A 23,359-nucleotide genomic window follows, 5' to 3' on the forward strand; every position below is an offset into this window, starting at 1 on the left:
GATGACATAAGGACTTTCCCAAGGAGATTCTCTGAGCTTCACGGGAAGCATTTGGAGCCTCTGCTTCTTCCAATTGTGTACAATTTGGCTTAGACAACAAAGTGTAAATGAAGTAGTTACCGTACTAAATTCCTGTTTCCAGTATTCAAGCATGTGTCTGTGAATGTTACTGGAAGCTGCTCTATATTCCATATGCCTTGTTTACTGGTTTTGCAGATAGAAGTGGTTTTCAGGGAAGCTTCAACACAGAGAAAGTAAAATAGGAAAAAAACCCAAAATACAACTATTTACTTTGCATAATGTATTTTAAAACAAACAATTCAAAGTCTGAGGAAAGAAAAAAAAATATATATATAGCAAGCATGAACATTTTGTTGTGTGAACTTTTTTCCTTCTTCTGTTTAGTCTCAGAAATGGGGAGGAACTCCAAGGAAATGTTATCACAACATTCACACTGTGGCTCAGAGCAGGCAACAAATGTCCCTAAGAATGGACGAGTGAAACCCCAGATACAGGCTCTTCACTGTTGCTGTCATTGGCAGTGCTGTATGCTTTAAATAAATCTGCCCCAGCCAGTAATAAAATGGTCTTTACAAATGAACTGTGACCACAGGCAGAAGAGATAGAACGTGTCCTGCCTTGAGCAAAGAGCAGAAGCCCCAGGCCAGCCCTGGAGCCCCAGCAGTGTTGGTCGGACTAGGTCAGACAGCTGGATGGATTATGGGGACTGGCCTTTCTAGGGAGGCAGGAAAACAGGGAGTGAGTTCTGGGCAATAAAGGGGTCTGGATGTGTTTTCCCTCAGCAGAGGTGATGACAGTAGGAAGAAACGTTGTAGTTGTTAACCCTGCAGTAGGTACCAGAGGTCAAAGAGGACGTGAGTGAAAGTGACTGAAAGCTGTCGGGGCTACATACTTGGTCAGTGTTTTGGCTGGTCTTGGGATTAATCCTACTGCAGGAACTTGCCATGCATTCCTGTATTTTCCAACCCCCTTTCGCAATCAAGGACTCACTGATTGCCAGCACAAACAGCCTGCTGAAGAATTTTGTAGGATGATTTGGTGTTTTTCCCTTTTGCAACAGGGCTGTGTTCCTCTTGTCCCACTGACAGTTCTGGAGGCTCTGGATGTCAGAGCACAGATTTATTTCTGGGACAGGGCACTTACAATTTGGCAGAAAATAATAACAGAACTTCAGTATATATATAAAAGGTTTTCTGTTAAAAATCAGCTGGTAAACAAACTAAGGCAAGAACTTTAATATTTTATAATTTCCAATTGCTGAATGGACTATTTGATGGCCTGATTATTATATAATTTTGTTTGTTTGCTTTTTGTGTAGGCTTACATCACTAATTTTTAATTATCCAGTAGTACTGTTTCATCAAAGGTAGACACAGCAGAGACATGTTGGCCCTCTGCATCCATGTTTTTGTTTCATTAGTGGAAGAAAAACCTTTCAGTTGATAGCTTCAGTTCTGTAAAGTTAGCTGGTTCATGTTTTACTTGAATTTTTGTGAATTTTTGATCATACGTGAGTCTTTTGTTATATTTATTCCTTTCTATACCAGGATTCTGTAAAAGACTTACTTAAATCAGACTGTACTATAAAGGGCTTGCTTGCTAATCCACTTGCTTTCTCTCTCTCCCCAGTTATTCAGTTACAGTGCAAGAGTCATATCCACATCCTTTTGATCAAATTTACTACACCAGTTGTACTGACATCCTAAACTGGTTTAAATGCACACGACACAGGTGATGTATAATTGTTAACATTGTCAAGCTGCTGATATTGTAGATACTAATAAAGATTTTGTGTCTGTCAAAACCAAGCATGATACGTAGGCTGTATTAGTTATAGTGACTAGTCTGTCTAACTGTTGCGGACCAAGGAATGTCATATAAATTTTATTAGCAGGTCAGGGTACATTGTCCCATGGAGTGCAAAAAGAAAATGAACAGGCTGGGGAAAAAGGGTGCAATGTGCAAAGTTAATTTTCCTACACCCTGCAAGATGTATTTATTCAGAAATCTCATTAGAGACCCCTTGCTGCTTGCAACCTTATGCTCTGGGAAAAGTATAGCTACTTGAAAGGAAAATAAAAAGATTTGTTAAAAGAAGCTCCTTGTGCTTGCAGAAAGTAAGCAAGTGGTGAATGACTACAAACTGGTGACAGCTGTAAAAAGCATTTTCCTCAAAGGAATATGTCAAAAAATATGAACCATCAGCAGTGGGAAAGGCTCCCTGGGGCAAAGCAGCTGGAGACAGATCAGTACCAATAGTATCTTAAAAGCAGATACTGAGTTCAAAGAGAAATTACACTTTGTTTACCTGTGACATCACTTATAGATGAGCTCTTCTTTGCTGGGAGTTCAGACTTTTATCAGGTGTTGTGGGGATGACTGCTTGGTGGAGTATGTGGTCAGCAGCTGGGCGAGTCAGAGGGGGAGATTTATGAATGTGGTGGGAGATCCCACTTCTGCTAAATACTACTTGCCAGTGTTAGAAGGAAGCTGTATTTCTGCAATTCCTGTCAGGTCTATGTGCTGATTTCTCTGTGTACTGCTGACCACTGCCCTTCAGGGCTGCATTCCATGACAAAAGCCATACAGAGCTGCTGGCTGCCCTGGAGGTGAGAGCTCTCCAGTGAGCCCTCCTGTCTCTTGCCTTCACCAGAACTTCTTGTGACATCTCTGCCCCTAGAAAACTGATTCACCCTTGAGAGGATGATCCCCAGAAATCTTTTGCTTGGAAACTTTAATGATCCAGCAAACTGATTTGTATTACCAGCCTTTACCCTCTGCAGGGGATGCTGATGGCAAAGTCAGTGATGCTTTGGTTTGCATATTAGTTAAGTGACCAAAATCCTTGAGGTTTTTTCCTGCTGTCTGGCCACCCATGGACATAAGGATAGTTGGGGAACTCAGCAACAGATACATCAAGATCTCTTGGAGCTTATTTCTGTCCTCTTGCTGATACCTGAATGGTTTTGTGGTTTGTTGTTTGTTTTTTAATGTGTAAGAATATGTATTACTTTGTTTCTTAACCAGGAGCTGTGTGTAATAACCATTCCTTCTTGTCTTTAGGATCAGTTACCGAACCGCCTACAGACATGGTGAAAAAACAATGTACAGGCGTAAATCCCAGTGCTGCCCTGGATTTTATGAAAGCAGGGAAATGTGTGTCCGTAAGTTTAGCTTCTTCTTGCTTTGAAATGCCATGCATTTGTCACAATGGTGGTTTAACTCCCCTTTGATGGGTGACTTGTGGAAGCTGAGTGGTGGGGGTTTAGTTACTCTTCAGTGGTGCACGTGCAGCTCTTGTTGAAGTCAATTGGTGTTGCACATATGCAAATCACAAGATAATTGGATCTCATATGTCTTAAGTAGCCAGCCTTGATGTCATTCTAGCTAATGATCGTATGGAAAATGCACAGCACAAGTGTCAGTGCATTCTCCAACACAGTAAATAAATTAAAAGAAATAAAAAGAAATACGAGGTTCAAAACCAGAAGGGAAATAAAGGTTTTTTTCTCCCTAGCGTGAGCCCCAGTTGATCCCCACACTTACCTTCAAGCAGCTGTTACAAAACACTGAATCTGCAAGAGAGGCTGTCAGCACCATCTTTTCATGTGGCACATGCCCCTACCTCCACATCTTCCTGAGTCTAAAGAGGGCACAAGTGTGCCCAGTGCCTGGCTGTGGCCCTGGCTCTGTTCTGTCTCTGCCTCCTGTGTGGCCTTGTGCAGACCTATTTGTTCAGTGCTTATGCAGTATTTGTTCCATTGCATAGTAGAAAAGCAGAATGAAAATAGAGGAGGTCCCTGGAAGTGTATGGTTAGTAGTTTAACACAGGGTTGTTAAAAGCCCTACAAGTGGGTTTAGGTAGCTAGACGGTCATTTCAGCAGAACTGACAACAGGGAAGCAATTGTGAATGTTAGCATATTCTTGGAGATAGGTAAATGTATACAGCTAAAAATGAAATTAATTCAACAGTCTTTCAAATTAATTGTCTCTGTGAGGGCATGTGCACAGCTTGTTCTACAATAGTAAGTTATCCAGAAGTCAGAGAACCGTATCTCTTTATCTTTTCATCTCCTTTAAAAACTGGGTTCATCTGGGGCAATCTTTTGTCTGTGACATCTGTTGTGATGTTGACCTGTTCATATACTTTTATGAATTTTGGGAGACAGAAAGGGCATTCATTATAGTGGGAGAATATCTATTTCCATTCTTTGGTTTTGCTTCAGCTCTTGTAATAATGAGATCTAAAAATGCTGCAGAACCTTAGTGAACAATGACAAGAGGGACTGGGGCAGTACGGTTGAGTTGTTTCTGGAAGAGCAGGCTGGTGAGGGGCCGGAGCCTCTAGACTTCTTGGGCTTGCTGCCTGGTTTCTGAACAGGCAACTGCTTGGCAAGCCTTGGCAAGGGAAAAAAAAGTGAAAAGCTCAGTTTATTGGGAAAGCCACAGCATGTGAGCTGTTTTGGCAGCTGCTTTGGCTCCTCTTATGTGAAGCTCTGCGTCACATCCCTGAGTCAACCCCCGACTCGGCTGGTCTGTTCAGGGAGCCCGTCGGCACAGGGCCGGGACTGAGCCATGTGTGAAACACTGACTCTGTGACAGCAGGTTTGCAGCCTGACTTTCTGAGGCACACTGCCTTACCTGGTGGTTTTCATTCTCAGCTGAGAATGAGAAAAAGTGAGATACATTCATTGCTTCATTGCCTGCCGTACAGCTGTAATGAAAGTGGTGAAGCGTAGCACTCAAGGTATGGAGAAGCTTGTCCAGGAGAATGTTCTGTGAAACAACAGATAAGAGATTGGTCATTGCCACTGGATTTGGTGACCCAGTTTAGGAAGTGGCACGGTGATAGATAAGTCTGCATGTTGTGAGGTACATGCTGGAAGTGACCAGCAGGATTTGTTTGTATCCCTAGAAAATCGTACCCTGAGAATGTCATAACACATCACACTATCCTTCTTTATATTTTGTTTTACAGCACTCCTGAAATTTGAAAATGCAGCAGTAAGATATTTGATTTTTTTCAAGTGTTTTCTGCACATGAAAAACAAAGTAAAAATTATCTTAAAGAAAAAACTATCTTTAAAAATGCTGATCCATCTGTTTCAGATTGGCATTTTTTTTTAATGGAGCTACCTTTGCATTTATTTGATTCTGTAATGGTTGACCATGGAAGACATGGAGAGACCTTCAGTCCTCCTGATCTTCAGCTGGATCTGAGGATTCAGGGCAAAAGAGGAGCTCAGTAATTAATAGAAGGCAGCAAACATTTAATGCTTTCCATCGTTTCAACCAACTTCTTTGTAGGGAGCCTGTACACACTGGAGTAGATGATGCCTGCATACACTTTGATAATACTAGTCATCCAGTTCAACTTGGAAAGCAAGTGTGCTGCTGCCAGCTAAGCCTAAATGGTAAGAGATAGTGATATGGGGAGGACTATTCTCCCATGTCATCATAGAAGAAATATCACTGGCAGAAAGCCAACAGTTTTTTTTCCCTACAAAATAATGGTGACTACATTGAAAAACACAAGCACCTACCCCCTTTTTGGCATACAAAGATAGAAGAGAATCAGGGCCATTTGAAGTGTTATGGCTGTCTTCTTTTATGCTGTTGCTGCTCCACAATATGCACAGCATTTCCATTAGGGCAGTTTTATTTTCCATGCAGTGTGGCTCACTTTTTTACTTAGTGAAGGATGTAGGATGCATTTAAAATGCTAAAGTATATGTGGTGCTCCTGAAGTTTTGTTGTTTTTTTGTTCCTTTATTGACTTCTCAATTTAGAAAGCTCTATTTATAAAATAGTGCTAGTGGATGATTTTGGCATGACTCAGAACTTCAGTGTATATGCTGATGAATTGGGATCTTGTGACTTCTTTTTTAAAATAATAATTAGGAAACTACAACACGAATACTTAGCAGTCACTGTTCCCCTAGAAGTAGGACTTACTAGTGGTAGTACCACTTCACTGCCTATAGTGGGAAGAAAATTATTTGTCACTGCAGAAAGAATTGCAAGAATTTGCCAGTGTCCTTTTGCTAAGTCTGTAAATACTTTTGCACAGTTTTGTATTTGCAAAGGAAAATAATGACCAACAGCAAGAGATAAGCACTGGCTGAAATTTAAGGGCGTTTTTTTGAGTCTTTTGGAGTCCAGTCTGAATAGATGAATTTGAACTCATCCTGGGATACAAGATTTCTGTGGAACTGTGACACTAACTTCCATACTTGTTCCTGAAAACTTTCAACAGGTGTAACTTGTGTTTTCTCACCTTCTGATGGAAATTCCTCTTGTGTTTTCTCTTTGGATTCAGTATTATTATATATATGTATGAGTAAATACGTAAGGAATATATATATATATATATATATATATATATATATATATATATATATATATATATATATATATATATATATGGAATATATGAATATATGGAAAAGATAAAAACAGGCCTTTTTTATCACTCCTGAAAACTTTTGGAGCTGGAGTTCAGGTGATTATTTATTTTTGCTCTTAAAAATTTCAGTGCATGTAGTCAATGTGTAGATCTGATGGACTTTCTGAGGTGATCTGAATAGAGTTGATATGCAGATGCAAAGATAGAATCATTCTGTTAAATTCTATAGAGGAACATACTCTGGGCTTTAGAAAGTCCATACCAGATTGAGTGATTGATTTACTTATTCCAAATAATTTACTGTCGCTTATCTCCTAATGTCAGTGGCAATCCCTAGGAGTTTTGGCATATAGATGAGCTGCAGAGAGGATTTTTTTACAAAAAGTTCAATTTTATTTTATTTTTTCATTTACAAAGTCAATTTTTAGCATGTTTCTGAAATGAAAGTTGAAAAACTTTCAGGTGTCTTCTGATGGCTTTCTTGTAGATTGACACACATGGAAAAGGTAGATTGATCCTAGCTGCGTTTTAGTACCTTGAACATTAACTTCACATACAGTTTCTGACAGTGTAGCACATTTCTAAGAACATTACAGGAGAATTGTGCCTGTTGAAGCTCCTCTACATGTGAAATAGAAAATAAACCCACTGTCTTAATGCAAAACTAGGTATCACTCACTCTAATAGCAGCTAGTGATCAAGCATAAGAAAAAAGGATTAACCAAAGGGTATGTCCTAGCATACAGTATGGAAATTAAGGATCATTAAAAAAAAAAAAAAGTTTATAATGGAGTTTACAAGATCTTTGTATTTTATTTTACACAATAAGTGCTAAGGGACCATATTTAAATTAATTTTGAGGAAGCTGAAATTAAACCTTGTGGACTATTTAGAAGTTGTAGAAGAGCTTTGTTTTTCTGTTTCCAGTCTAAAATGGTTGGTGTATTCACAAAATTTGGAGAACTTCAACAGCTAAATAAGCTTTTTCCACCACCCTGCCTCCCACCCTCACCCCCACCCCCCCACCCCCCCCTTTTTTTTTCTCTCTTTCAATTTGCTCTTTTCACAGTCAGGCATGTAGTATGACTTCTTTTGTTGAAGTAATTTATCTGAAAGTATGAATATGCAGATCTACTTAGAATCCAAAAGCAGACTCAGTTCAAATATTACTCCAGTCTTCCTAATATAAAATCTCTGTAAAGTTGAGAGGAATTTTCTTCGATAGATTTCAGTATGAAATCTCATTAAATCAGGTATGATTTCAGGTATTTGCTCATTTGATGATATGATTGATTTCTTTCAAAGGTGAAAGTCTAACTGTGGAACTGTAGTCGATTCTTCTGATCTCTTATGCATGTGCATAATGACAGCCAAGTTGTTTTCAGCTTTGCGCTAATTGATTTATGTCTGGCATTTCAAAATGGAAAAGCAACAGATGCTAAAATATACGTATAAACTTTCATTAAAGGTAAAAATACATTTTTTTTCAAATTTTATTGCTGGAAATTCTTGTGGTTCTTCTTTTCACATCAGATAGCGCAATGCATGGCTGTCTAAACATCATCTGTGGTGACTTACAATGAAATAGCTTTATGTCACTTTCTTAATCACAGAGAGAAGACTCATAAAATGCCATTCAGAAATTTCAAGTCTCACAATATTCCACTATTCATTTACGCTCTAGTTCAGAAGTGGAACTTGTATGAAGCGCACGAGAGTCTCCACTCAGCTCTTACACTTTCAGTAGGTATATCAATGGAGGAACAATCTGTGTTTGCACCACAAGGGATGTGCTGGAGCTCATCACCTACAAGCAGGTGTTTAAATTGCAGTCTTCTCTTGAGCTGGAGCACTGTCTCCCTCTCTCACTGATACCAGTACCAGATACTTGCTCAGTGTTTGAAAGTGGCAACTTGACCTAAAATTGTATTATACATTCTATAGCATGACTGGCTTAATCCCCCTTGTCTGAGCTCCTCTCCCTCCCAGAGATGTGGTGCTAAGGCATGTCTGTGAGAATGTTGGCCAAGCCCTTGCCTCACATCACTTTTCTCTTGCTGTAATAATAGCATTGATGACCTGGGTGGGACTGACATGTCTTTTCACATTGATTCACTTGGCTGAACTTCCTCAGCAGGCCCTTTTCATTCAGCTGGTTATAGAAGTGCCGTTGCTTTAACTGAGGTGGGAACAGAGCTCAGCAGCCTGGTGGACTTTCATCCAGGGAACAGGGCTGCTCCTCCCGTGGTATAGAAAAGGCTGCCACAGGGAACTGCACATGCAGCAGTAGATATTTTATAGATATGTCAGGCTGACAGATACTCTATAAACAGAAGGAGCAAATCTACCTTTTGATTTTTAAGAAAATGAAAGGTTATGATCCACTGAAATTGATCTGTAAGTTGGACAAGGAAGATTTTAGAGCAGATTTTGAAGGAAACTTCAGGACAAGGAAGAGGGAAAAAGAGATGAAGAAGAAAATATGCTAGAGCAAGCTCAGATTGCTTTTCGTATGATAACTGATTTATCCTTTACAAAAGAAGAAAATATGATTGATGCAATTTCCTGCTGTAATTGAATTTTTGGTGCTTATGTACACTACTAAGTATCAAAAAGACCTCATGTAAAGTTTTTCAGCTGCTCTGAAACATAGGTATTTTCTTAAATCATGTCCAACACTCCCATAGAAAACCTAGAGTAAAGATTTTCTCCATCCCTGATGCCATTAATGTCTTTTCAGCTTGTCCTAGTGCTATTTGTGCTGTCCTCACCTTATGCTTTTTGGTAGGTCATGTAGTAAGTTTTGGTTCTCTTATCCTCATGTTCAGTGCAACAATTTTTTTACAAATGCTGTCTCTTAGGGATGTTGATTAGGATTTAGTTGCCAAGAATCAGCCGATAAGGTATCTATAGAATAATTTCTGTGAGTTACAAAATAGGTTTTCACATATATGCAGAGTGTAGAAATAAATATTTTTTTGATCAGATATCTTTTAGGGCATTAAGAAACTTAAATTTTAAAAAAGGAAATAGTGCGTATCTTTAATTTTTTTTATATCTTGAAATTTTTTTTTAAATATTCCTGGACTTTGTTTACATTCTTCAAAGTAAATAATTACATTTACCCCTTCTTTGAGCAAGAAATTTGTATATTTGTATGGCATCTATTTTTTTATTTAATTGATAGCTATTAAGATTATTTGGAAACAGCCATATTGATATTATACAATTTCCTTTGATGGTCCTTATCTCATGATTTTTTCGTCATTACAATCAGGAGAGTTTGGGCTGATTTTGTTGCTTTTAGCTACCTTTTATGGAGGCTTAATAGTGATAGCCTATTTTGAAGAGTTATGTCTGATTTACATTCTGCTTCTGGAAAACTGAGACACCAGTGGCTGAAGAGAAGCTACTGTTGATTAATGCTTTTGCGGCTAAGACAATGTAAACACTGTAACCCGGAGTTTCATCGGTTGTACATTTGTTCTAAGACAGCTCTGTTTCACTGCTGGAAGCAACTGATGGTGATTTGCACAGGGATTTGCACAGTGCCACAGCGTGTGTTGTTACAGAGGGATTGTGGGAAGGTTCTATGTGCCCAGTGTGGTGTGAGGAGCAGTGCAAGCAGGTGTTCAAAGTGCTTCTTCTGCACCTCTCACTGAGTCCAGTTTCTGGCTGCATTTTAGTTTTTGTCATTTTTTTCTGTCTGTCATGCAGAGTATGTGATGGAATGTCACTTTACTGTATTTAGCTTTAGTGCTCAGCAGTTTAGGTTGACTGTGTTGGGATGGGCAGCATCTGTTAAACAAGGCAGCTTTTATTAGACAAGGAGCTTCAAAGATACAAGTAATTAATTTCTAATTGTAAAACTAATGGAAAATTGTGATGTATTTATTTGAAGTAGCTCCAACATGGTTTTAGTTGGGGCCTTCAAACTTGGGAGAAATAAAAGAGAGTGAAGTAAGAACATTTAGTTGGAAAAGAAGCCATCAAACATTAATATGTTAATGTTTATTTTGCTTTTAAAAGATATTTGAGAAATGAAAGATCTGACTTAGAAGTAAGTTTAAAATATTTTTCCTAGTTCTCAGAATCCTCCTTTAATTCTGTTCTTAATTCCTTCTCTTGACAGCTCATTGTGCTGATAAATGTGTTCATGGTCGTTGTATTGCTCCCAACACCTGTCAGTGTGAGCCTGGCTGGGGAGGACCCAACTGCTCCAGTGGTGAGTTTTCACCTGCTTCTGCCTGTCTCATGCCCTTTCCATGCTGTTGTCCTCTCTTTTGGGCAGAATATCGCTGATCCTGTGCTTGGGCTCCTGCTTTCTGACCAGGGGGTCATTCTGAGTTATCAGGTTACACTGCATGACCTGATTTTTTTTTTCATTTACTTGCAAACCATGTTATCCTCTAGCAGCACTGAATGTCCTGAGCTATTTTGTGCTCAGAAACAAGCCAGCTAATACAGAACTTAGTATCTGGAGTAGATAAAATTATGTATTAACTATAAGAAAATACCTGATTTTTTTGTTTTCCTAATGCATAAAGAATGATGTTGTCATGTTTAAAAGCTGTGAGCAAAGTTCTTCCTCACAACCTAATCTTCCTTTTTCACTCAGCCACTGACTTGTCCTTCTTTCCCCTCAGTGTGTTCCCTTCTTCCATTATTAGTTGCTCCTTATCTGCTCAGTTTTTTTCCATTTTACTTTCACTAGGCAGGTTTATCCAACCTCTTCTTGCACTTTCCCATGAGAGCATATGCAGGAGACAAGGGGAGCAAGAGAGGATTGTGGAGGACCCATGTGGCAGGAGACAGGGAGAGGCTGGCACTTTTCCTGCTTTGTCATGTGGGTCCCACACATGGAACCCAGCGAGTCAGTGGTCACACTTCATGAAGAAATTATTAAGATCAAGGCCATCACACACTTGATGCAAAAACATGGCAAAATGTCAAAAACACAAAGCAAAGTAGTAAAATAATACCAGTTCAAGACCTTCTTAGTCACTGCTGTTTTCTAGACTCCTTGAGTGTCTTTCTAGGCACTGCAGGCTGCAATAAGGCCCTAAGTTCTGGACACAGGGCAGAGACCTGCCAGTGACAGGGCTTGTGTGTTTGTGCACTGTCCCTGCCTCTGGCAAAGGTCTGTGCAGACTGTGAATTGCTTTTTCTTCCCTTTGCCTGAAATAGAGTTTCTCAGGGTAATTACTGATTTATTTATTTTTTTTATTGGTTATAATTTTTTATTTATTCCATCATTCTGTTCTCCTTGGTAAGGTCTTTGGAAATGTAATGTTTAGGCTAACATTACAACACTATACTTCTTTGCAATCAAGTTCAAATGAGGTCACTGCTAGTGACTGTCCACTTGAAAGGAAAATACGTTAGTCAATTAAAAAAAAAAGTTTATAATTTGAATGGCACAGACCATATAAAATTCTAATTCATAAGCAAAACCTTGATGTCTTGCAAAGATGTTATGCTGCTAGTTTACTTAGTATGGGATCTCTATAAAAATAACAACTGTGAAAAAAACAGATCATCAACAGTACAAAAACATGTTTGTATTTTCATCCCCATTGTTTTCTGATTAAAAAATAAACAAATGGGGAAATGTCCTTTCTATTTTGCAAGCAAGGTGCTATAGTGAGTCTTCATCTGGAACTGATCTGTTGTTCAGGCAGCATATATTGGAGAAATTTGAGAGAGTGAATTAAAAAAAATAATAGATTACATGAGGGAGGACTTTATTTATTTTTTTTTACATTTGTTTTATAGTCATTTGTTATACTTACATGAGATTTTTTTCATAAACAGCTCTAAAAAACCACCAAGTTATATGTAAGGCATAAAACGGAAAGAGTTAGAAATGCATCATTACTGTAAGCCAGCTCTCAATTTAGTGTGCTGAATTGTTTAAAGAAATTATAAAAAAAGTTACCTTTTTTTCTGAAAGCCTTATGTATCAAGCTCTTCTGCAACTAATCAAATATGCAGAAGAACCATGTATCACTATACAAGGTAGAATAGGAAGAGATTGTTATTTATTGAGATTTCCAAGTTTGAAACCCAATGAAAAAGCACTTCAGATGAGACAGAAAACTCTAAATCTGTCTTTAGAAATAATCCTTCCTCTCACAGGGCTTTCTAGAGCTCATTTCCCTTACCTGTCTGGTATAATTCATTCTGAATACATGTGCAGCTCTTTTCTTCTCCTTTTTCCTCAGTCAGATGCCCTTGATTACTCACCACAGCAGCCATGATATTTTCAAAATATCAGGTGTCTTGTGCACAACAGGCCAAAGCTGAGAGAGCCTTTGTTCTTCTACCTTTGAACAGTGTGATCTCTGGAGAGACTGGTGATCCTTGAGAGGCTTCTGCGTGGGGTTCGAGCTAAAAGGACTTGCCAACATTTGTTTCGGATTGCTAGTGTTGTCTTGGGAGAAGGGGGTTAGGCTGGGGAAGAGGATACTTTTATGCCTGTGCTACAGGGATGTTTGCTTTGGATTTTATCCCATTTCATGTGGACAAACTAGAAAAGGATGTTGCTTTCACCAGGTTGCCCTTCTGAGTTTGAGTGCTGCTGTTTGTCTCTAGCTGTCCATGATTTCCTAATCTGTCTGTCTGAGAGCTACAGCACAGATCAAGTTCACTGAAGAGCAGTGGATAGTCTTGGAGAGAAATCAAGAGATAGGGTTTTGGCTCCCTGGCACTAAGTTTTATTGTTGCTTGCCCTACAAAGGAGGTTTTAATATTTTGCCTTTGACTGTATTTTCTGCATGATCTCCAACTTGGTTAGTTTTAGTAACAGAAAGGTACAATGAGATAAAATACAGAGATAACTTTTTAAAAATAATAATTTTCTTAATATGGCAAGTTATTAATTAAAAAAACCCATGCAAATTGCCATACTGTAATAATGTCTATAATGTAAATGTTTCACCTATGTAATGAGTGAAATTTAAATTAAACTAAACTATACTAGATAATGGAGAAGGAATGGTGATTACATGGCAAGCCAGTATAAACCAAACCAAACCAAACCAAACCAAACTAAACTAAACTAAACTAAACTAAACTAAACTAAAATAAAATAAAATAAAATAAAATAAAATAAAATAAAATAAAATAAAATAAAATACTGTGACTGAAAGAGAGAGATTATTCTCAAAGTGTAAGATAGTAGGCAAACTTCCAGATTTAGTAATCTGTTTGTTTTCATGGACACAAGCATGTTGGAAACAGCTGTTCTACCTAAGCATTAAACTTCTTGTAAAACTGCAAAACTAAACTTTTTCTTCCTAAGTACTATCCTTATCCTTTCTCTATCAGGATTGATTATTCTTCTTACAAAGGAATTTCATCTGTAAGTATCTGAGAATAGCATTACTCCTATTACAGCATCTGTCCATCGTCCAATCCCCAGTGCAGTTTTATCTGTTGTTTCTCAGTTGTGTTTTCCCAGTGTGTTTAAATTTAATTTTTCAACCATATGCCACGGCTTCTGTGTGACAGTGGCTTTCTGTGTGGTAACTGCAGAGCAGTGCTTCCTAAATGCTGTAATATTGTCTCCAAAAATGGAGGAGTGGTTGCATGGACTAAATCAGTGCATTGTGCAGTAAAAGCTGAATCAGCAAGCTTTCTCCCCTGTCTTTGCATACCATTGTGTACTATGGCCTAATAACCTTTCTAGGGACTAAACTTTTTGGGAGGCTACCATTCCCTTTGTAGCAGCCATTACCTCTTTTGTGTGAGGAGTCTTATCCAATTCCTGGTAGCCTAGATCAGTGGCTGCTTTCCGTTTAGGGAGGAGAGATACAAAGATTTGATGGTTACTAAGGCTGTCCTCTTTCAGAGTTAATTCTAGTTCAACCCATACTGCCTTTCTGAAAACCTTACATCCCACCTGAGAGGAAAATAGGATTTCATGTATTCTTCTGTGAGTAAAACTTGCATGGTGGTGTCAGAATTTGGTTAATTCAGTATCTCTTTGGGGAGCATTTCCCATGTGAGACCTTTTCTTTCTTCAGGCCTTATCTTTTTAGTTAAAGGAAATATGCTGTATTGGGCATTGTTTGCTTGCAGTGAATTTCAGTGGGAGGTGATGAAGGAGATTATGGTAACATACATACATCTGAAAAAAGAAATACTACTTGGATTGAGAGATCACTTGCTTGCAGAACACTTCCATTCTAGTGGGAGAGATGACAGTCATGCAAAACAAGTTACTCTAATAAAGATTTATTGACCCAACACAGTAGTCAGGTCAATGACAGATGAGTGGACAGATGTGTTGGACCTGTCCCTTGAATCAGCACAACCAGCATGCTGTCACCATTCCTTTGAAGAAATGTATGTGAACATCAGAAGTATAAGTTCATCACTTCTGGGCTGGGGACAAGGACAAAATTTAGCAAAAAGAACACAGTGGTAAAGATAGGTATGCTTACAGATTAAAATGTAAACAGAGTTTTTTGAGAAACAAACCAACACAACCTTTCCCTCCCAAACTGAATTATTGTTTGTACAAAATACAGGCATTTTTGGCTACAGATTGTATGTAAAGGAGTCCTCTGTAAAAACTTGCTACATGTAGCGATAGTTGGCTGTCTAGAAATGCAGAGACGATCAAACTGTGTTCTACAGTTGTAGATTATGTTTTCTGCCTGTTTTCTGCTCACGGTCTTGGAACAGCATTTGCTGCAATACATAATGTATGAACCTGACTGTGAGTTTTGAATGTGTGTGCAAGATAGATACACATGCAGCCTAACATGGAGCCCCAGTAAGCAATCAGGACATTCACTTTGTTTTTCTTCTCATGACTAGTAGTCCACAAATAATTCCTTCAAAATCAATAGGACACATTTTGAATAAGCTGGAGCAGAGGCAAAAGGCCAAAATCAATATTGCACTGACTCGTCTGCAAAGGTTGTAGCCTTCATGATCCCCCCACTGGCCTGAGCAGTAAAGCGAAAAGGGAATGACATGGTTTTGGTTTATGATAAGCTTGATAGGATTGTTTGTGGTAATGTGAACAGGAATTTATTTCTTTTAGTTGTTTTTTTCAGTAACAGATTTGTTTGAATCACTGTATTTTAATTTGTAATTTGGTTATCTTGGTAATGAATAGTTTCATTGGGACTATAGTTTGAGGGCAAGGGGGTAGAACAAGTGGCACTAAGAAATTATTTGGCTCCAGCATTTTTTAAAGTATGAGAAGAGAACTGGCTTTTTCTTTAATACATTCTCTTGAGCATTTAGAGCTGGCATCTCAGAAAATACCTTCTTACTTTTAAATTCACTTGTTAAGAAAACTTTTAAGGTACAGTAGCCCTGCTACTGTCAGATGTCCTTGGATGTTTGTTAAGTTCACAAATCCCTTGAAAATTTCACTGTTTTCTTCATGGGACTTGGCAGATGCAGAATATGGCAGAAACTGGATCCCTTGGCATAGCTTGTGTGAGACATTCACGTGAGTTACAAGCACTGCCAGTGTCTCAGTGGAGCTTGTAATTTCCATTGACCCTGCAGAGGTGGGTGTGTAACTGTTTTCCACAGACACACTTGCACCCAAAGTGACACAGCCCCATTGGTGTGGGTACCAGTCAAGGATCCTGAGAGCATCTTGTACAATCTGATGGCACAACCTGCAAATCTTGAATTTAATTCCTTTGACCAATGCAGTGCCTTCCTGTTTTGTTTGTGAAAAGCATTATGACTGACAGAGCTTACAAGATGTGCTTAGAGAGCTTGCACATCCTTGTGTTTTCCAAGCCATTCAACAGGCTGCAGAAATAGGTTCTGGCTTCAACCAGATGCCTTCACCAGAAAGTCCTGATTCACAGAACTGAGAAACTGCTAAACACGCAAGTGAGGCTGCAGAGTATCCTAGAGAGTTACTTGCTTTTATGGGAAATGTTGAGAAATAGCTCGTTCAAGTAACGCAGAACTGCATCCCCCCCCCTCCAGCTCTCAAATGACCACTTGTGCAAACGCATCCTCTTAGCACATGTGACAGCAGGTCATTAACAGTCTTAAATTTAACCTTTTCTTATTACATGTGTCTTCCCCATACCCTTAATTCTTCTGTAATTACTACTTCTGTAGTTCCCCTAACTGACTTCTCAGTTTTGTCAGCTGAACTCTTCTCCGTTAACAAGGCTGAATATCTTTAGGTTGAGAAACCAACACAACCACAAGTTAGATCCGGTGCAAACAGGGAGAACAAACATTAGTGGAAATTATCATCACCTTCATTGTTGACAGAGTCACTACAGTGTCACTAAGGCAGGTGTTACGAAAATTCTCAGGGCTACAGAGCAGCTGTGTTTTTCTAGAGTTCAGTACAACAATGAATTTTAAATTCTATTCTTGAGTTTAATGTAATTTATGTCCTATGAAACCTTTTGGTTTTGAAGTTCAAGGGAAACTGATAGATTTTATAGACATGCTTCAGCATTTTGCTGCATTACAGTTCCAATCTTCAAGCAAAAGCAGAAACAAAAATACATTTTCTACAAAACTGAGTTATTGAATTTACTTACATTGACATTTACTGAAGGAAGGTATTGCAGTAAATGGTGATAGTTTTATTAATTTGTAAACATTTTCTGGATCAGAGATGCTATTCTTTTCTGCCTTTTACCATTTTATACACTCAATATATTTGTGGTATTTACCTAAGTTGATTTGCTAATTAATGTCTGTGTTTTGTTTTGTTTTGTTTTGTTTTTTTCTAGTAAGAGTGCAGAAGTATTTTTACTATGTTTAATTTCAACCTGCCATATATATTGGCAGACTTCTGTGTTGCTGGTGGCCCACTAAGCAGGTTTTCAAGGAGGTGAAGAATAGCATTTTTTTTTTTTCCTTTCTAATTTAAAAATGAAGATGGCCTTACAAGTCATTGCATAAAAGGGAAAAGGCTAATTTATGGTCCTAAAAGGAGACATATGCAAAATGAGGATCATCTACAACAGTCCATTTTTTTTTTTACAGTTATTAAATACTTATTTATTTATATAAATATATTATGTAGAATGGATTTAAATAATGATATTTATATTATATATATGCTACAATAAACAATCTGATAAATATTTATTTGAAGTTATTAAATATAGATATATTTATTTATACTTATTATTTTTAGCATGTTTTATCTCAGTAGCAAGAAAAAATGAACACCAAGAGCCATCTGTGTGTGTTTTCCTTAGCAATTATCCAACCTCGTGTTGTGATGTCCAAAAGCACTTTAAAGAGTCTTCTGAAATTTATGGCATGTGAAAGGCATATAGTTCCAGTCTTTTCTGGGATCTGAAAAACACATCTTCATTGTTCTTCCACTTCACGGATCAAGAGGCTTTCACAAAGTGAGAAAGAAAAATCCCTAAATTAAATTAAAGCTTAGCATTTTGAATAAAAATCCTTTCTTATACACAAAACAAAAAGAATGAAAAATATGCTACAGGGTAAAAAGCTTACAGTGTAACAAATGAAATCAGATAGAAACAAAAGACTCAAAGAAAATCCATATTTAATAGAAAATGTGTTCTGAAAAAAAACCCACTGCTGTGCGTTTTTGTATCTGGGATGGAGGTAAAATAAGTATTTTACTAAAAGGCATTGATATTTTATAATTATTATGAGTGACTCTTTAAAGAAAAAAAGATTTATTTTCTGATATTAGTGTGCATGTATTTTAATAAAATCATGAGGTGTCTAGAACAGCATATAAAAATATATGGAGAATGATTTCATGTTTTTATTAAATTAAACTTTGAAGGTTTTCTAAAAGATGTTTTTATTCTACTTTTCAGAATAGCTGGAATTGTCTTCTGGCTTTTTTGACTTGACTGACATTTTTTTTTGTCACGTTCTACACGTACTCTCTTGCAATCCAGACTGACATACAGGTTGATGACTCTAGGGTCTTAATGCGTCTTGTTGAATTCTGAGCACTTGAGTATTTATACCTTTTGGAATCAGCGGGAATTTACTTTTATTTCATTTGAATTTCAGTTGGGACAATTATTACCTATTTTCTATCCTGCAGGAATGAACACCATTAATATACATCCACAGCTAATCAAATCATAATAGCAGAGTAATTCCAGGAATACTCTCTAAACTTTCCAATAATGATGATGTGGTTTTAGATTAGGGACAGCATTCCTATTTTTATCCTGTTTTTTGCTTGGTGAATCAATGAATGTTGTTCTGAACACAAACAAACTCAGAAACAAAGATCATGAAGAGCAGCATCTTCATTGGTATGACTTTTCGTATCCTTGTCATTTAAGAGTAGTTTAGGATCCAGAAAGTATTATCCAAGTTTAATTTTGCGTAGACTAAAGGTACATGCCTTGATGTCATGTAAGACTTACTTGACTGTTGTCATTCTGTGTGAAATACCTTCTTTCCTGTTAAGAGGGACATCAATCCAGTTGTCTCACAAAATTTTAATCTGGAGTATACACCATATCTTTGCAAGCCTTCATACTGTTATTATGGCACTCTCTTTGAGTAAAACACAGTTCTGTATAACTGTGTAAACACAGTTTCAGTTATGCAAAAAACAATACTATCACATAAATTATAATTAAATTTCCCTTCTGTTGACACTTAAAAAGTAGATGGGTATCCATTGTTGATGGAGAAAAGGGAGGACTTGCCTTGGGTGTGTTTCCTTGCTGAGGTCATCAGAAAGAGTTGAGGTGAGTTGCTCCTCTCACCTGTGAATTTAAATGCAGCCTTCATAGAAAGTTATCCTATTTTGTTGTGAAATTCTTACAGAAATTCATCCAGTTCTACTTACTGCCAGTTAGATAGCTAAGGTATTAGTTCCATTAATGTATATTTATGTTGTTCATGTTTGTTATTTCAGGAATGGAGGGAAGAGTCATTCTTCAGAGTGCTGAACTCTGGACAGCCTTAGGGCAATTTATGGTAACAAAATTTTAAGTAGGCTACTCCTTTAGCAAATTTTCTTCAATACTGACCTATTTTACTTACACTGGGTATGCTTGTCTATTTGTGGTGGTTATTGCCTGATACTGTAAGTCACTTGTGGGCCCTCCTGGAAATCTTACTCTTTTCTTATTTATAGTCTCACCTCCAAAAGTCTGGAAGTTTTTATACAGGGCCTATTACCATTGGTCTACTTCAAGTTGTAGATGATGGTCATTCTTGCTCATTGGTGCATCTCATAGCTCTCCCTGCTGGGTATTTGTGGACTTCCATAAGTAAAAATACGGAACATGTTGAAAGTTGCCTCTGCCCCAGAGAATCTGTGATGGAACAGAAGTAACACAAAGCTCAAAACACACAGGAGATGAGGAGGAAGGCAAACACTGGTAAATGACTGTAGCAGTTAGGGCTTTTGACACAGTTACTTCATCAACTTTTTGCAGACTTCACAGGAAGGAGTTACAAGATAGGGACGTGGAGGAGCACATCATGGCAGTTTAATGTTTTAGGGTGTGAAGAGCTGTGCCAAGTTGTACAGGAAACCTAAAGAGAAACAGTTAAGATGGTAGTTTGAAAGTGCAACAAAAGGGCTGTCATGGGAGATGTAAGTGTAGGGGTTTATGTTTGGATACTGGGTAAGAAGTGATAGATGAGGGATAGACCATAAAGGCCACAGAAGTAAGGACAAGGCACTAGACACCTGAGAGTCGAGGGAGAGATGCAGAAAAAGGCACAAAGATTTAGAATTGTCCTTGATGTGACAGCTTAGAAAGGAAGAAAGGTCAGTCAAAGATGATGTTGAAGTTATGGGAAGCTTCAGTTTGTTTTATATTCTTGAGCAAGAAAATAAAGTTTTCACTTACTAAAGGTTGTGGCTCCTTGAACCTATCTGAAGAAGTTATGTTGGAGATTTGAGGAGACAGAGAAATAGGCATTCTGCATATTTGCCACTGTTTGCTTATTTTAAATCTGTACTTCACAGTATTGCATTAGAAGTGAGGGAGTGTTCACTCTTCCTGCTCTCTGTGGTAGGGAATTTTGTTTTCAGTTGTTTTAGAGGACCATAAAAATACGTAAGCCTAATGCTGCAGCAAGAGTCTCTTCTGTTTTGATGATTATGGTACGTGTTTCCAGAGACACACAGCAGTGTGTGTTGCAGAAAGATGTGTAAACCAGGATAAAATCTCATTCTGTTGTCTTGGTGCTACATGTAAGACAAGTACAAAAAATAACAGCAAGAAGAGTAAATCTTAGTTTTGGTGTGATTCTTCACTTTGACCTCCCCATTAGCAAAAAAAAACCCAAACCAACCCCCCAAACAAAGCAAAAAAATCTTTTAAAAAGCGTTAGAAAAAACATTGTCTGACTTAAAAATTATGTTATAAAGGAAACCGCAGCATACTTAAAAGATAGTTTAAGCTAGAGACTCTCAGAAGGTTGTGGGTTGTTTTTTTTTCTGAATTGTTCTTTGACTTGATTTGATAGCCTTATTTTGTTCTCATTATAGGCCATTCTTTAGAGAGGTACAGAGTTGTAGGTGATCAGGGTGCTTTTGTCAGGAACAAACTTGGACTCATCTGGACTCATTTGCACTTTTCTTTTTGTTGCCCTTTAATGAAATTAAAAAAACAACAAGAAAACAAACCACAAATAAAAAAACAAAACCAGAAAAACAAACCTTACAAGTACATGGCCACTCTTAGTTTAAAATGTCTTTGTTTATAAACAGCAGTAAAGAAGTTACCGAACTCTTCATATGTGCTTCGTATTATAAAAATTCATACCTTGTGCTGTCAAATATCAGGGCTCCCTCCATCCTGATGTGCAAATCACCAGAAGCCATATGCATAAAACCACACCTAGCCCAGCAAAAATAACAATGTGCATTAAAATGATTACACTAGAAAATACAGAACTTTCAATCTTCAAAGGTGCTACAAAAGGCCCCGAAATGATAGCAATTTCAATCACATATAGCAGTTTCTTCTTGAAGGTGGTTTTTTCACCTTTGAATCCTTGAGCATCAGTGTGTTGCTGAAGTAATTTTTTGGCATTCAGTGTTAGTGAGCATTTCTTTATCATAGAATCACAGAATCCTAGGGGTTGGAAGGGACCTTGAAAGATCATCTAGTCCAACCCCCCTGCCAGAGCAGGGTCACCCAGATCACATCACACAGGAACGTGTCCAGGTGGGTTTTGAATGTCTCCAGTGAAGGAGACTCCACAACCTCTCTGGGCAGCCTGTTCCAGTGCTCTGTCACTCTCACGGTAAAAAAAAATTTCTGATATTCACCTTAAACCTCTTATGCTCCAATTTGCATCCATTACTCCTTGTCCTATCACTGGTCATCACTGAAAAAAGCTTAACTCCATCTGCTTGACACTCACCCTTTACGTATTTGTAAACACTGATGAGGTCACCCCTCAGTCTCCTTTTCTCCAAGCTAAAGAGACCCAGCTCCCTCAGCCTTTCCTCATAAGGCAGATGTTCCACTCCCTTCATCATCTTCGTGGCTCTGCGCTGGACTCTCTCAAGCAGTTCCCTGTTCTTCCTGAACTGAGGGGCCCAGAACTGGACACAATACTCCAGATGCGGCCTCACCAATGCAGAATAGAGGGTTATGGTTAGACGTGAATTGTCTAAGAGTTTCATAGGAGACTCACTGAGTTTAAATGAGGGTTTATACAATGCACTGCCCTTGTTCCCAAAGGCAAACTTTTGCTTTCGCTGGGTACTGTCTTGCAAGAAATGTTCTCTGTCCCATATCTGCAGCATTGTGTGATATGCACAGCAGGTATTGCTATGACAAAAAATATATTCTCAGATGAACAGAACGTATAAAAATTACAAGATGTGGCATTAATGCCACAGTGTTTGTTAAACATTTACTTTGGCTATTTTTTCCCCCCTACAGCATGAGGTGAAGGCAGAAAGAACCTTCTCACTTTCTTGTGAAAGCTTACAGGGAAAGTACAACTAGCTGGTTCTTCTGTTTAAAACAGGAAAACCTGAGCATGAATATAACATCCATGAAAAGGGGAAGGAGAACAGCTTCTATAAGGAAGGTGCTCTGCATAAAACAGAGCACCATTGGGCCAGTTCTTTATGATGAGTACAGGAAATTAACCCTGATTTGCTGATTTAGTTCTGCATTTCTGCTGGCTTCAAAGAGTCTGAAGAGTTATTGGGGTGGAGATCATAGGGCTCTTGTCTCTATACTTTGCTTCCCTTTCATATGTACCATATGTGAAGACAGCTGATTTACGGCTCCAAATCTGATCAAGAGCCAGTAGCTGACACTTCTGCGTGTGGCTGCATGTAGTGTTTGTATGTGCTCTAGTGCCTGTGACCTTGGTGCAGTCAGGACAGTCAGAGCAGCTATTCTGATTAAACTCCAGCTGACTGTCAGTAACCTGATGATAGTCATTAACTCAAAGACTATCCCATTCCACCAGATTAGCAGCTGTGCAACTTTCAGCTGGGCTTTCTTAGTGTCTGAATACTAGGAAGAAGCAGAAGTAGTCTGGTGTAATAGTTGGTAAATTTAGCCTCCAAAACTAATTGAAAATAAACCAAACTCACCACAGGAAACATTTCCACCCTTTTACCCTCTTCTTTTTTAGTAACAAACTCTGCTTCAGTTTCTGACAAATCACATTAATTTCCTATGGGAAGCGTTATTGATTTTCCATCAGAGGACACCGGGGTAAAATACTTTATTTATCCATCTAATTCAAAACTACAATTTATTCCCATTAATCCTGCAGATTTCTCCACAAGTCTGCCCATAATTCACAGATTAACAGACCTTGCACAAAGGACTGTTGGGCAGTGGTGGGGCTGCCGTTGTCCTGGTGCCATGCTTTGCCGTTGTGCTGTAGTGAACAATTGCATAGTCAATATTTGTTTCCCACCTAGCTGTTGCCAGGAGAATGGTTGTGAGACTGGACATTCTATTAGCATC

At 38.2% G+C, this 23,359-nt stretch overlaps 1 protein-coding gene across 1 annotated transcript in view; it reads left to right on the top strand.

The window, feature by feature from the left end:
• MEGF10 (multiple EGF like domains 10) overlaps positions 1-23,359 on the top strand; it is a 93,597-nt gene that overhangs the window by 14,916 nt on the left and 55,322 nt on the right. Inside the window, exons 3-5 of the mRNA XM_051643206.1 lie at positions 1,651-1,752; positions 3,085-3,185; positions 10,561-10,653. Coding sequence (XP_051499166.1) covers positions 1,651-1,752; positions 3,085-3,185; positions 10,561-10,653 — 296 coding nt within the window. The remainder of the gene's footprint in view (positions 1-1,650; positions 1,753-3,084; positions 3,186-10,560; positions 10,654-23,359) is intronic.

This window comes from Apus apus, chromosome Z (assembly GCF_020740795.1).
Source record: "Apus apus isolate bApuApu2 chromosome Z, bApuApu2.pri.cur, whole genome shotgun sequence".
Lineage (NCBI taxonomy): Eukaryota > Metazoa > Chordata > Aves > Apodiformes > Apodidae > Apus > Apus apus.